Below are 13,567 nucleotides of genomic sequence, written 5' to 3'. Positions count from 1 at the left end.
CCAGGAGGGAGGGCTACGGCCCCCGAGTCCAGCTCCCTAATCATGGCCTGCGGCAGGCCTGGCCAGGGCGTCTGACAGCCTCGCCCGAGGGGGCCAGATGCCCATGGGACCCAGGCCACAGGCCCTCCCGGCGCTCCTGCTGCCTCTGGGGGCCCCTGCTGCCGTCTCCAGTTTCTGAGGTGGGGGCCACAGAGCTTCCCAGGCCAGCCAGGCCTCTGCCCCAGCAGCCAGCAAGGCCTGAGGCCGGCCGCCCCAGCAGCTCCCACAGGGCGGCCAGCATGGCAGGGATCCCACGGGGGTGAGGGTAGGGGGGCGGCCTGGGCTGTGCCCTTGGTGGGGGCTCCAGCACAGCCGGCCCGAGGGACAGGGGAGGGACGCACGGCCCACAGCGGGCGAGGGGCAGCTGTGGCCCTGGCCTGGGGGCTCCACTTGGCCGGCGGCCCTGCACCCTCGGCTGCGCAGCAGCGCCCCAGGCCTGGGCGGCAGGAAAGGGAAAGGTGACGTCATTGCCGCCTGGAATCTGCTGTTTGGAGGCGTCGCCATGGAGACCGGAAGGCTCAGGGTGGGTAAAAATAGCAAACCCAAGAGGGTGTAAGTTCCAAGAACCAAGTCTCTGAAAAGAAAGGAAGAGGGGCCGAGGCTGGCCGGGAGGAGGCGGCAGGCCAGGGCTTTCCGGCTCTGCCACCGCTCGTTGGCACTCGGGCCGTGTCCCCTCCGCCTGGGATCCTTGTCACCGAGTAGGGCGTGGCGAACGTGCTGGCCTCCCTAGGAGCCATCTGGGAGCCACGCCGCTGGCCTCCCTTAGGCATGGCGGGAGCCCTGGGCCCAGGGTGGCTGCCCCACGGCAGCAACTCTTCCTCCAGCTCTTCCTTCCGCGACAGGAGGAAGCAGGAGGCTGCCGGCCCGTCCAGGCCACAACGCCAGCCTCTGCGGCCTCCAACGGGGGCGGGAGAGCCCACGTCTGCCGCCAGCCCTGCTCAGGACCTGCCCTGCTCCCAGAGAGGGGAGGGGCTGGCTCAGGAGAAGGGCTGGAAGATCGCCCCCAGCCCCTGCCGCCCCCAGCCGTCCCTCCCGACTCGCTGAGCAGGCGGGGAGGTGACCATCCCGCTCCTCTCCAGGCCAGGACGGGGCTTGGACCCCGGAATGCCCAGCACACGCTGCCTGGACATGCCTCCTGCTGCGTTCTCTGGGGTCCACTGTGTCCTCACAGGTCTCCCTCCATCCCGGGCCCCAGGGCCCCCTCTCCCCCAATGGCTGAGGACAGACAGAGCAGCCGAGTCCTGGGAGGACCTCTGTGGTGGTGCCCACCTCAGGGAAACACTACTGGCCTTCTGGGGGTTCGTGTTCCCCAGGTGGCACTTCACTGGGGGGTCCTCTGTCCTGACCAGAGTGAGATCTGGTCTCTGTTCCTCCCAAGAGTGCAAGTCCTGGCTGAGCGTCACTGGGCTCAGGGCCCACGAATGACCCCGGTGCCCTCCAAAGGGCAGAGGGCAGGAGTGCCAGTGGGGGCAACTCCCAACCCCAAGGGGGAGGACAGCCCACCCTCATCCTGGGGACAGTGACTGTCAGGGACAGGGAATGACTTCCTTCCTCCCTCCATGCCTGAGGTTGGGGTGGAGCTGGGTCTCTGCCCACTGCCCCCAGGGAGTGGACTCCTTCGGGTAGCGGGAAGGAGCTGTGGGCTCTTCTCTTCCACAGACACCCTTGTTCTGGGGGGAGTGGGACCTGGATGGGGCGGCCTCTCCCCTCTCACAGGGTGGGTGGGTGGGGGCCCAGGAGCACACGGGTCTCACCCCTCACGCCCAGACCGGGTCAGCTTGTGGGGGGTTGGTGGTTGGAGAGGGAGAGAGGGAAATGGAACCCCGTGTAGGGAGCTCACTCCCCCAAGAAATAGCTCACATGCCTTATGTAATGAGTGAGCTCACAGCAGCATCTGCCAGGAATGACGGCAGGAGGGCGGGAGGGGGCCTGCTGGGGAACGAGTGTGGCTCCGATTTATGAGTTATGAGGAGCCGGCGGGCGGGCCCTGCCTGGAGGAGAGAGGGGCCCAGGACCCGTGCAGCAGGAGGGGGCTGCCAGGAGGCCCTGGGGTGCAGAGCAAGCGGGTGAAGGCCTGGGTCCTCCCAGGGTGGGAGGGGGCCCGGGAGGGGCCAGGGAGGGGCCAGGGAGGGAGCAGCCCGGTGCTGTGGCCAGGCCTGAGGTGCAGGGCGAGGCTGAACAGGCCGTGGACCCAGATCCACCCGGCTCCCCCACCAGCCAGGCGCTGGTAGGACCATGATTTCAGGGCAAGGCCCTTCTAAGTCACCTAAGACCCTCTGGGGAGCAGCCTGGGGTGCAGCTTGGGGAGACTTTGAGGACTGGGCACGAGCTGCCTCTGCCCTCCTGTGCCTCCAACCCCCGGCCACTTGGCCAGGGCAGACACTGCACTGAGGATGGCCTCCCCTTTCTCCCTTCCCTGATGGAGGCCTGGACACCTGCCCCTGCATGCCCCCTCCCCTCTGGGGTGTGTGGCGTTTCCTCCGATCTCTGCGAGAGGCCCAAGCCCTAGGGCCAGCCCAGCCACCCCGTTTCCTGGCGGAACGACCTCAGGCCCAGAGAGGGAAACCGGCTCAGGGAGGCTGCAGTGGGCCACGGGCAGTTCTTGGGACCTGGGGGTACCTGACGCCCCTGCCAGCGGCGGAGCCTCGGGGCAATGTGCCTCATCTCACTAGACCTCCATGATTTGCTAAGATGTAGGGAGAGTCTGCTCACCACTCTGCCAGGGATGTCCTCAGGTCCCTGAGGGGCGGGGAAGGGGCAGCTGACAGGCAGAGTGACCATAGCAGCAGGGGGAGGCTGACGCCAGGGCCTGGGTGGGGGCATGGGAGGGGCCGAGGAGAGTGCTGGGAGCCCAGCATGGGGGAGACCCTGCTTCCAGGAAGAGCGGCTGGGGAGGACAGAGAGAAGGAAGCGGCTGGAGGGGCTGTGGGCACAAGAGAGGGGAGATGGGCCATGTCCTAGCGCTGTGGGGAAGGTGGAGGATGGTGGGGAGCAGACATCCATGGGGGGCTGGGGGCCAGGAGGCGGGACTCCCTCTGCAGAAGGGGAAGGCGGGTCTGGGACCTCACCTGGCTGCTGAGTGTGTCTGGAGGGAGCGGCCTGCATGGAAGGGCCCTGGGGCACTGGGGTCTGGCCCTCAGAGCACCCCCTGGGCCCTGCCTGTTCATCGGAGCCCATCCGGGCTCCTACTCCCTCCCACACAGAGCCCTGAGCAGGTCCTGGGCCTCGCCCTGTGACACAGGGACCGTAGCACCACCCCCCTCACCGTCAGTGTGTGCACACCCCTGCACCAGGTCCTGTTCTTCTTCCAACCACGGGGCCCTAACGGTGGCACCAGCTGCGTGGCAGTTCGGTCCATGGAGGACCGTCTTGGGAAGGTGCCTGTGAAAAACTTTGTGCGGGCCCGGACCTGCCCTTCCGCCGCCGCCGTGTCCCCCGAGCCCACCTGGTGGCACTCAGCAATGTCTGCTGAGCAAACAGACAGCAGGGGGGTCCTTGAAGGACGCTGGCGATACCCAGGCCCTGGCCTGACTCCGGCTCCCCCTCTGCCCTCTTGTGTTTAACACATGGGACCGGAGCTCTGGCCTGGGGCCTCGGCCGGCCCAGGGCTACAGGGCACAGGCGTGAGGCGGCCACTGTATGATCGGTGGGGTGGCCAGAGCCCCAGGCGGGCCGTGGCCAGCAAGGCGCACATTCCAGAGCAGCACAGGACGCTTCAGGAGACAGGGTCCTGCGGGTGGGGGCGGGACCGCAGGGCAGGGCACCCACGCAGACACTCTCTGCGTTCTTTTAGGCTGGGCCCTCGCCAGAGTGCCCCACCGGCTGAGGTCACATCCCCAGGGCCAGGCCAGCAAGCCCCTGGACTCCGAGCCCTGGAGGGGCTGAGGCTGACGCATCCCTGTCTCCTCCCTGCTCGTTTCTCCTGCTGCTGCTCCTTGACCTCCGAGGCACCTTGTGGTGGCCAAGCAGGCACCGGGTGGGATCTCCCCCAGGGGAATGGGACTCCAGAGCCCCAGAAGTGGGGCCAAGGAACAATCTGGCTCCTGGGACGGCCCAATGCCCTGGCCAGGCCCTGAAAGGCTGGGTGGCCCTGATGTTGCCCAGTCTAGCTTCATCCAGCAGTGCAGGCCAGGCCTGTGGTGGTGGAGGGCTGCCCGGCTGGCAGTGCCATGGAGCCGTGGGGTAGGGATTGGCACCAGAAAGGGTCCCCTGCTTTTCTCTCTTTCCTCTTCCAGGAAGACAAGGGCAGCTCCTGAGCAGGGGCAGGCCCATGGGGGTGCGGCCCGCAGCGGGGGAAGGGCGGGACTTGGGCCCCAGGGTGAGGCAGTCAGTCCACGGACCAGCCCCTGCGGTGGCATGCTAGGCTTGTCTCTCATTCCCAGTGGTGATAAGAGTGGGACTCCCACGCCCCACGACCAGGCATGCTGCTCAGCTTCCCAGGCATCACCTCGGTTGACCCCCACGAGGCAGGTCTTCGCTGCGTGCTGGATGCTGGGACCCACGTGCGAGCCCGCACCCCCCTCTACCCCGGGCCATGCATGATGAAGAGCCTTTGTACGGGCCTCAAAGTTGACCCCACAGAAGATCCCATGTTGCAGGGGGTGGGGGGGTGGGGCGGCTTGCTGCCAGAATGGTCCAGAAGAAACAACAGAGAAGGTCAACGAAACCGAAAGCAGCTTCTTTGGAAAACTACAAAATGCAGGTCAGCACGAAGAAGAAATTAAAAATGTCTGAGGCTCCCTCACTCGGCAAAAATGTCGTTCTCGTCCTCTGATGTAGGAACCGAGGGCTATAAAAGTCTGACCACCATGGCGGCTGCGACCGGGAATTTTGATTGACGGTGTTCAGTATCATTTGATTTAAAACATTTTGTGACTCCCATTTTGATTCCTTCTTTAGTTAATGACTTACCCAAACTGTGTTTTTCTTTTTTGGAGGAACACTCACCCTGAGCTAACATCTGCTGCCAATCTTTCTCTTTTTGCTGAGGAAGACTGGCCCTGAGCTAACATCCATGCCCATCTTCCTCTACTTTATACATGGGACGCCTGCCACAGAATGGCTTGCCAGGCGGTGCCATGTCCACACCCGGGATCCGAACCAGCGAACCCTGGGCTGCTGAAGCGGAACGTGCGCACTTAACCGCTGAGCCACCGGGCCAGCCCCTAAACTGTGTTCTTCAATGTCCCAACCTATGGTGTTCTGTGGTGGGAATGTGAGTTAGTTTTTCTTTGTTATTTATTTTCAGTTTAGAGTTCTGGTTGGTTGGTTTGTTTTAATTCTTATGAGAGAAAGATAGATGCATAGATAAGGGAACAAAAAGAACCCAAAGGTTAGGGCACTTTGGACAAGTCTGCAGGTCCCTGACTCCTCCCGCTGGGCTGAGTCTGGCATCAGCCTCTCTTGGTGCCTTCAGCTGCTCCCGTCTGGTGTTTCTCCATGTTTCTGGATGCTGTGCCCTCACTGCTGTTTCTTGGTTTGCCAGTTTCAAGCACGTGAGCCGCCCCTGGAGCAGGTCTCTTCGGGCACCCCCGCCTCCTCACCTGCTCTTCTTCCATCTTCCCAAATGAGCTGTTTCATCATTTTTGGTTAGCCTGCTGTTTACACTAGTATAACTATGTAAATATTGTTCACTGCTGAGCCAAGTAGTGAACTCAGCTTAGATTTCTCTTTGTTTTTCCTGGAGTTAATATTTGCCTTGCTTTATTTTTTCACCTGCTGAGTTTTCTCTGTGCCTATAGCTAACCCCTCCTACGTCTCCTGACAGGCTCTCCACGGAGTTTTGGTCTAGTCGAATGCATCCTACATTCCATCAGTTCCACACTTCCCCGGCTCCCTCTGTCCTCCTGCCCTGGCCTAGGCTGCTTTCTCTCTGGGCTCCACCTCCAGGCTGCTGAGCCGTCTCCGCGTCCCCTTCACAGACTGCACAGCCCCTTCGCAGCTTGTCTTGTCATGACAGAAGCCCAGTTCCAGCTCTCGCTTCAGAAAGGGCCTGTGAGCTGGCCTCCAGCCCTAGGCCTCGGGTAGGCTGCTTGTTCTCCACCCTGCTCACCACTGCGGCTCGAGCTCCATCCCCTTCTGCGGCGCTTCCTTCCCTGTGCGTTTTCACAGAACATGTGACGAGCACACCTACACTCTCTGGCGTGCATTTGTGTCGGGCCAGGAGGGGGTCCAGCTCCTCTGCCATCTTGGTTGGGGTTACAGCGACACTCTCAGTGTCCTGTGTTCCCCCAGGCCTCATCACGCCGTGCCCACTGGTCAGACTTTCAGCAGCCTCAGGCTGGAGCGTGCTCTGCTGGGCAGCTCAAGTTCAGCAGGGCTGAAGAGAGAACTCATGCCTCCTCCAGCACAACATTGTTAAAAATAAATTTTGTATTTTCTAACAATCTCAAGCTTACAGAAAAGTTGCAAGAACAGTACAGGAACCCCCTCCCCGACCCGAAGCATTTGAGGGTGAATTGCTGACATGGTGCTCTATTACACCCCAAAACCAGGCTGTCCCCCGACATAACCTCAGTGCCACGTCTGAGGCAGGGCCACTGCTCTCTGGTCCTCAGACCACATCCGGGGCTCTCTGGTTGTCCCAATAATGTCCTTGGTAGTAACGAGGTGCAACCCGGGACTACACATTGCACTGACCGTCATGTCTCTTTAGTCTCCACCCATCCGGAACATTCCTTGGCCTTTCCCTGACTGCCGTGACCCCGACCCCTTTGAAGGTTCCTGGCTGTCCTTCTGTGCAAAGTCCCTCCATGTGGGCGTCCGAGGTTTCATCATGTTCAGCTGCGGGCTATACCTCTTTGGCAGGACAGTCACAGAAGTGTGTGGCCTGCGGTCCCACCTTCTCAGGTGGTGCAGAATTGCGATTGATCCAATGGCAGATGGCGTCCACTTTGATCGCTTGGTGTTGCCTGACAGCATTTCCCCTGGGAACTCACGCTTCTTCCCTTTGTGCTTAACGGGATCCTTGTGGGGAAGAGCTTTGAAACTAGGCAAACAGCCTATTTCTCACCAAACTGTCAACTTACTAACACATTTATTTTAATAAATATTTAACTATGCACGGACTTGCAGTTTCCTATTTCATTCAATGGTTATAATCTGTGACTATCATCACGATCTCTGATTTGCCAGTAGGGGCCCCTTCGAGCTGGTTGTGTGTCCTTCTGACACGTCCCTGTTATGATTTGCGCCTTTCCATACTTCCAGGCACAGCAGGATGCTCTCCCTGCCCAGGCCCTGAGAGCAGCCACTTCTCCAAAGAGCTCTGCGTCCTCTTTGTGGAGCACAGAGTTTAGAAGCCAAGCTACAGGTTCTCAGTGTGCTCACTGCTGTTGGGGTGTCACTCCTCTGGGGGCCTCGCACTGGACGGAGGTACGGATTATGCAGACATCTGCACAAACACGCAGTTACATCTACAGTTTTCCTATTTGTTTATAAACGTTGAAACTCGTGGGTTCACATAGGTGTAGCTGATTCCAGTCCAATACCACATGGTTCATTTATCCCTTTCCGTGTTTTAATTCCCATCTCTAGCAGCAAGAAACCTGACTCCTTACCAGTAACGCATCTCCTTATTTGGTCAATCCCGTATGTCATCAACTCCCTGCTCCAGTGACCTCCCTTCACTCCCTTGGGCTCTGACATCTCACTCAGGGCTGCCCCCAGGGGTGGCTCTGTGCCTTAGGATCCAGCTCCAGGAGCCCAAGGGTGACAGGCTGCATAACACTCCTGTGTGCTGCCTTCCCCCCACCTTCCTCCAACCCCCACCTGAGTGTCCTGAGATCCCCTTCCAAATAAACCATTTGCACTCAAATCTTTGCCTCAAAGTCTGCTTTTGATGGAACCCAAACTAAGACAAAGGTCTATTCTAAATTTTCATCAAGTGCATCTTGATTTTTTTTTCAAATTCAAAGTTTTAAAACAGTACTTTAGCATTTTCCTGACAATGGCAGTTTGAGCCTGGCTGCAACCAAGTGTCTCCTTCCACCTCCCAGGGAGCAGGGAATATGGAGCAGGTGGGAGCCAGAGACGGCAGAGCTGGTCCCCGCCAGGGAAGCTCTGCCAGGGTCTCTCTGTTGGGGCCTGGTGAAAGGAGCCTCCCAGCTCATTTCCCCGGCTAAGCCTCTGAGCTCCCCCTCAGTTAGGGGCACCTTGTCACTGCCAGCACCCTCATCTCTTTGGTCTTGGAGTGCTGCTGGCTCCAAGGTCAGCCCCCACCCACCTGCCAGTCCTCAGGGCCTGAGGATCTTGCTCCTGTACTAACGGGTGTGTTGATCTTTGCCAGACTCCCCTAGGAGATGGAAGCCACGTGGGGCAGAGCTTGACCTCCTCCCCATCCCAACCCCCCGCACCCCACGGTCCCAGTGCCAGGCTCTGTGCTTGCAGGGGTACAGGCTCCATACATGTGTGCTTACCCTGTGAATGTGCACACGCATGACCACATGCACACACCCATCAGTGTGGTAACTGCTGGAGAGTGAGCTGAGAGCAAGGGCCAGGTGCGCCATGTCTCTGTGCCTGTGGCCTGGACCCTCCACCTGCCAGTGTGGTGCCTGGCCCATGGCACGGGGACAGTGGGAAGAGTGGGCCACTGGCCAGAGCAGCTGCTGGGATGGGTTGAAGGGAGGAAGGCCAGCAGGTGGGAGCCCCCACAGGGTCAGGGAGAAGACAGGGACTGGCCCTTGGTGGGTGCGGTGGGCTTGGCTGTTCCAGAAACTCCAACACCTTGCAGAGAGGAAACCTCAAAGTCCACTGAGGAAGAGACGTTTTAGAGACCAGTGCAGGCGCTCCCTGCTTCCCAGGGCCCTTCACCCTTACCTGTCTGCCATCATGTCCCCTGCAGTTGGCCCCCAACCTGGCCCCTTCCCAGAGCCCTGCAAAGCCAGAGGGTATAGAGGGAAGCGGAGTGTCAGAGCTGGGCACTGCCCATCCAGAGGGCCTCAGGCTCAGGGCCCCCCTGGGAGCACCGGCTTGGCCAAAGAGCAGGAAGAATCCTGCACTCAGCTGGAAACCCTTCCCGGCCAGCGTCTGGTGCTCCCACCACCTTCGTTTCATTACAGGTTGCCTGAGCTGCATGGGAAAAACTGACTCTCTCAGGTACAATATAAATTTTTTAGTCCAAATATGGGCCAAGAAAACGGTCTCTGAACACGTTAGTCCCTTTTCTTTGGTTTTTAAATACTCTTTTCCTAGTTTTCCCTTGTTTGTGCACTCAGAAAAGCCTCATGTCGGGGGCTGTTGACTGTTGGGGACATTGGAGCGAAGAGTGGGAGGGACAGCAGGAATCGCGATGACAAGGAGGGACAGTGCCCAGGGCACAGGCCAGGGTGGGGGAGGGCTCACGTCCACGGTGAGGAGCGGTCAGGTTTGTAAACGTGGAGCACTGCGCCCTGAAGCTCAAGGCCCTGCACCAGGCACTTGCCTGTGTCTTCAGCCTGCAGGTATGGGTCACCTGCTCATCCTAACCGCCCGTCTGGACACCTGTCCGAGCCTCAGGGGTGACCGAGGGCTGCAGGGATGCTGGGTCGGCTCCCTGGGGCAGGTGCTGCCCCCAGAAGTACTGGTTTGGGGCCCGTTCCAGCCTCCACTGGGGAGGCAGGAGCAGAAGGCGACAAACTGAAGGCCACCAGGCTGCAGTGGGCGTGGCTCTCTGCCCCTGCCCAGTACCGCGGGCAGCCCCCACGAGTCCCCCAAGGCTCAAGCCTGCTCGAGTGCGCTTGTCTTGTGGAGGAAAAGGTGCCACTGCCCAGCTCAATTGGATTGTTGTTCTGCCCTCGAGTTGAGCACAGCCATAACTGTCCCGCTGATTTCCAGTCCCCACCCTGGGGGCCTCTGCTGGATGCCGCCTCCTCAGGGGGGCCGCCCGGCCAGCTTCGGCCTGTCCTCTCCCACGGCCACATTCTGCTTTGTCTCCCCCCCGCCAGACACAGCCAGGGCGAGGAAGGATGGACAGGGTGGCCTCACCCTGGGAGACCTGCAGACGTATAAGCGGCTCTCCCGCCGGCCTGGGGGGCTGCGGGTGATGGGTCACGCTGGCCGGCCCGAGGACCCCGGGCTTGGCCCTGGCAGTGACCTGGCCCGCGTGCACAGGGCAGCGCCTGGACGCAGGGCCACCCCCCCCACCCGCGCGAAGCCCCGCGCGTGGAGCAGGCGACACCGGAGGGGGGTGGCCGCACGGGGACGGAGCGGGGACCGGGGTCAGGGGCGCGAGCGGCCGGGGCAGCCGCCAACCGCCCCGCGTGGGGTGGGGCTGCGCCGCGCCTGCGTGTGGGGGTCCCGGACACGTGGCGCAGGGTGTTTCCCGTGTGGCGGCCCGGGGCGTCGCGACCCTGAGGTGCAGGGACCCGCGGCGGGCAGCGGCGCCCGTACTGCGTGCACCCGGGTCCCGCTGCACGGAGGCCGGCGTGCGCGGGGACGCGCGGATCGCGCCGTGTGGCGTCCCCGTGGCGGGGCCGCGCAGCCCTGTCCCGCCCGCCGCTCCGCTGGGTTGCGGTTGCGGCGGGGGCCGCGTGTGGGTTTCCAGGCCCCGGCGGCGGCGGCGGCGGCGGGACGGGCGCCTTCCCAGCCGCGCAGGAAGCCGCCTCGGCCGGAAAGGGGGCCCCCGGGCGCCGCCGCCGCCCCCGCCGAGCGGCCTTCCGGCGGGCGGGGCCGAGCCGGGCCGAGCGGGGCCGAGCCCCGGGTGGGCGGGGCCGAGCGGGGCCGAGTCCCGGGTGGGCGGGGCTGAGAAGAGCCGAGCGGGGCCGAGGCGAATCCGAGCGGAGCCGAGTCCTGGGCGGACTGGCCCGAGCCCCGGGCGGACAGGCCCGACCACAGCCGAGCGGCCCGAGCGCGGGCGGGGGGAGCGCGCGTTCCTGGAAGAGCCGCGCCGGGGAGGCGGTCGCATTCCTGGCCGGCGCTCGGCTGCGGCGGCCGCGCGGCCCCAGACGGCGCGCGGGGCGGGGCGGCGCGCGGGGCGGGGCGCGGGGCGGGGCGGCGGCGTGAGCTCAGCGCCGGGCGCTCAGTCCGAGCCGGAGCGAGCCGCCGGGAGGATGTGCGCCGAGCCCCGCGCCGCCGCCGCCGCCGCGCTCTGAGGGCCGCCGCCACAGCGCTCCGCCGCCCCGGAAGCCGCGCGCGCGGGCGGACGGGCGGGAGGGCGCGGGCGGGCCGCGGGGCCGGCGCGGGCGGCGGGGTGCGCGCGGGTCGGGCCGGGCCGGGGCGGCCGGCGGCGGGCGCGACGCGGCCGGCCAGCGCCGCCGGGACGAGCCGGGCGGGCGCCGCGCGGTGGGAGGAGCGGGGCGGCGGCGGCGCGCCGCGCGAGGACGGCCCGGCGGGCCCCGCGCCCGCGCCCCCGCTCCTCCCGGGCCCCTCGGCCTCGGCCGCCGCGGCGATTCGCGCCTCGCGGCGCCGGCACCTGCCCGCGCGCCCCCCGCGAGCCCCGGGCCCGCGAGCGTTGGCGTTGGCGTTGGCGGCGCGCGCCGGGGCATGCCCCGCGCCTAGGGCCCGGGGGGCGCGCGGGGGGCGCGCGGGGGGCCCGGGCGGCGGCGGGCGCGGCGCGGGGCGCGTGGATGTGGCGCCGGGCCCGGGCGCCGGCGGGCTCCAGCGGCGGGACCCCTTCGCCCCGCCCGCCTTCCCCTTCGCGCCCCCGGGCGAGGCCGAGGCCGCGGCCGTGATCGGCCGGGAGCCGGCGGCGGGGGGCGGCCGGGGCCGGGGCCGGGGCCGCCGCCGGGGCGCGCGGGGTGGCGGTGGGGGCCGCGGGGGCCCGGGCGCGCGGGAGCGGGAGCGGCCCGGGGAGCAGGAGCGCACCATGGAGGCGGCGGCCGGCGGCCGCGGCGGCTTCCAGCCGCACCCGGGGCTGCAGAAGACGCTGGAGCAGTTCCACCTGAGCTCCATGAGCTCGCTGGGCGGTCCGGCCGCCTTCTCGGCGCGCTGGGCGCAGGAGGCCTACAAGAAGGAGAGCGCCAAGGAGGCGGGCGCGGCCGCGGTGCCCGCGCCGGTGCCCGCAGCCGCGGAGCCGCCGCCCGTGCTGCACCTGCCCGCCATCCAGCCGCCGCCGCCCGTGCTGCCCGGGCCCTTTTTCATGCCGTCCGACCGCTCCACCGAGCGCTGCGAGACCGTGCTGGAGGGGGAGACCATCTCGTGCTTCGTGGTGGGCGGCGAGAAGCGCCTGTGCCTGCCGCAGATCCTCAACTCGGTGCTGCGCGACTTCTCGCTTCAACAGATCAACTCGGTGTGCGACGAGCTGCACATCTACTGCTCGCGCTGCACGGCCGACCAGCTGGAGATCCTCAAAGTCATGGGCATCCTGCCCTTCTCGGCGCCCTCGTGCGGGCTCATCACCAAGACGGACGCCGAGCGCCTGTGCAACGCGCTGCTGTACGGCGGCGCCTACCCGCCGCCCTGCAAGAAGGAGCTGGCCGCCAGCCTGGCGCTGGGCCTGGAGCTCAGCGAGCGCAGCGTGCGCGTGTACCACGAGTGCTTCGGCAAGTGCAAGGGGCTGCTGGTGCCCGAGCTCTACAGCAGCCCGAGCGCCGCCTGCATCCAGTGCCTCGACTGCCGCCTCATGTACCCGCCACACAAGTTCGTGGTGCACTCGCACAAGGCCCTCGAGAACCGGACCTGCCACTGGGGTTTCGACTCGGCCAACTGGCGGGCCTACATCCTGCTGAGCCAGGACTACACGGGCAAGGAGGAACAGACGCGCCTTGGCCGCTGCCTGGATGACGTGAAGGAGAAGTTCGACTACGGCAACAAGTACAAGCGGCGGGTGCCCCGGGTGAGTGTCCCTGGCAGCCTCGGCTGCGGCAGTGGGAGGACACCGGCGAGCTGGGCACCCGGGTCTGGAAGCTGGGGAGGTGGCCCCGGGATGAGCGGGTCCCTGGGAAAGGGTAGGGGGCCCTTCTGGGCCAGGGGCTCTGTCTCAGCAGGCTGGGCCCTGTGCTTCTGCCTCCGCGACGTCTCAGGATTTTGTCTTGTATTGTTTTAGGGACGTTTAGGGTATTGTCAGTGTCCACATCGATGGCCATATAGCCTGGAAGGAAAGCTCTTCTGCCAGACTCCTAGGACAAACTGGCTTGTCCAGTGTGAGGGGGCCCTGGGGTCTGGGGCCAAGCCTGGTGGGTGGGGAAGCCATTGCCCAGATAGGCCGGGAAGGACGAGCATCAGATGCTCCTGCCCTGAGTCCTGGGAAGTGACGTCCCAGCTGGGCCCAGGCTGGAGCCTCAGGCCCGGGCCTTCCTCGGGGCCCTGAGGAGGTGTCCAGACTGGGTGGGGGCGAAGGGCATGGCCGTTGCCACGGAGCTCCCAGGCTCGCAGGCAGAGGGGTGCCTGCCCGTGCTCCCCAGCAGACAGAACGTGGCGAGGCAGGGCCTGTTTGTGTCTTGAAGTTTTGGGAGACAGACTCAAAAACGAAGCCAGGTGTCCAGGCTGAGGTGGCCGGGGGCCGAGACTCGGCGACTCCAGCTCTGTGCGTTGCCCTGGGCCTGCCAGGGAGTGCATCCCAGAGTCCCCTGTGCGGGGGCGAGGGCCACTTGGCACTGGGCTCGGGGCC

At 64.7% G+C, this 13,567-nt stretch overlaps 2 protein-coding genes across 3 annotated transcripts in view; one reads left to right on the top strand and one right to left on the bottom strand.

Annotated features, from left to right (window-relative positions):
* Nucleotides 1–10,239: 10,239 nt before the first annotated feature.
* On the bottom strand, nucleotides 10,240–11,826 carry LOC138923114 (basic proline-rich protein-like). The gene has a single exon (XM_070259828.1). It carries the CDS (start codon nucleotides 11,824–11,826, stop codon nucleotides 10,240–10,242), a length of 1,587 nt encoding a protein of 528 aa, XP_070115929.1.
* The window catches only part of SKI (SKI proto-oncogene), a 78,327-nt gene continuing 76,066 nt past the window's right edge, over nucleotides 11,307–13,567 (top strand). The window contains exon 1 of one of the 2 annotated variants that reach the window (XM_023626097.2): nucleotides 11,307–12,793. In XM_023626097.2, the coding sequence (XP_023481865.1) occupies nucleotides 11,825–12,793 (969 nt within the window). In that variant the 5' untranslated portion in view covers nucleotides 11,307–11,824. 2 annotated transcript variants of the gene reach the window in all.

This window comes from Equus caballus, chromosome 2 (genome assembly GCF_041296265.1).
Source record: "Equus caballus isolate H_3958 breed thoroughbred chromosome 2, TB-T2T, whole genome shotgun sequence".
In the NCBI taxonomy this organism is placed as follows: Eukaryota; Metazoa; Chordata; class Mammalia; order Perissodactyla; family Equidae; genus Equus; species Equus caballus.
This window is presented reverse-complemented; position numbering and strand designations above follow the sequence as displayed.

What these genes read in the sequence shown, in the direction of transcription:
- LOC138923114 (XM_070259828.1), bottom strand. Translation starts at nt 11,826, where the DNA reads ATGGTGCGCTCCTGCTCCCCGGGCCGCTCCCGCTCCCGCGCGCCCGGG.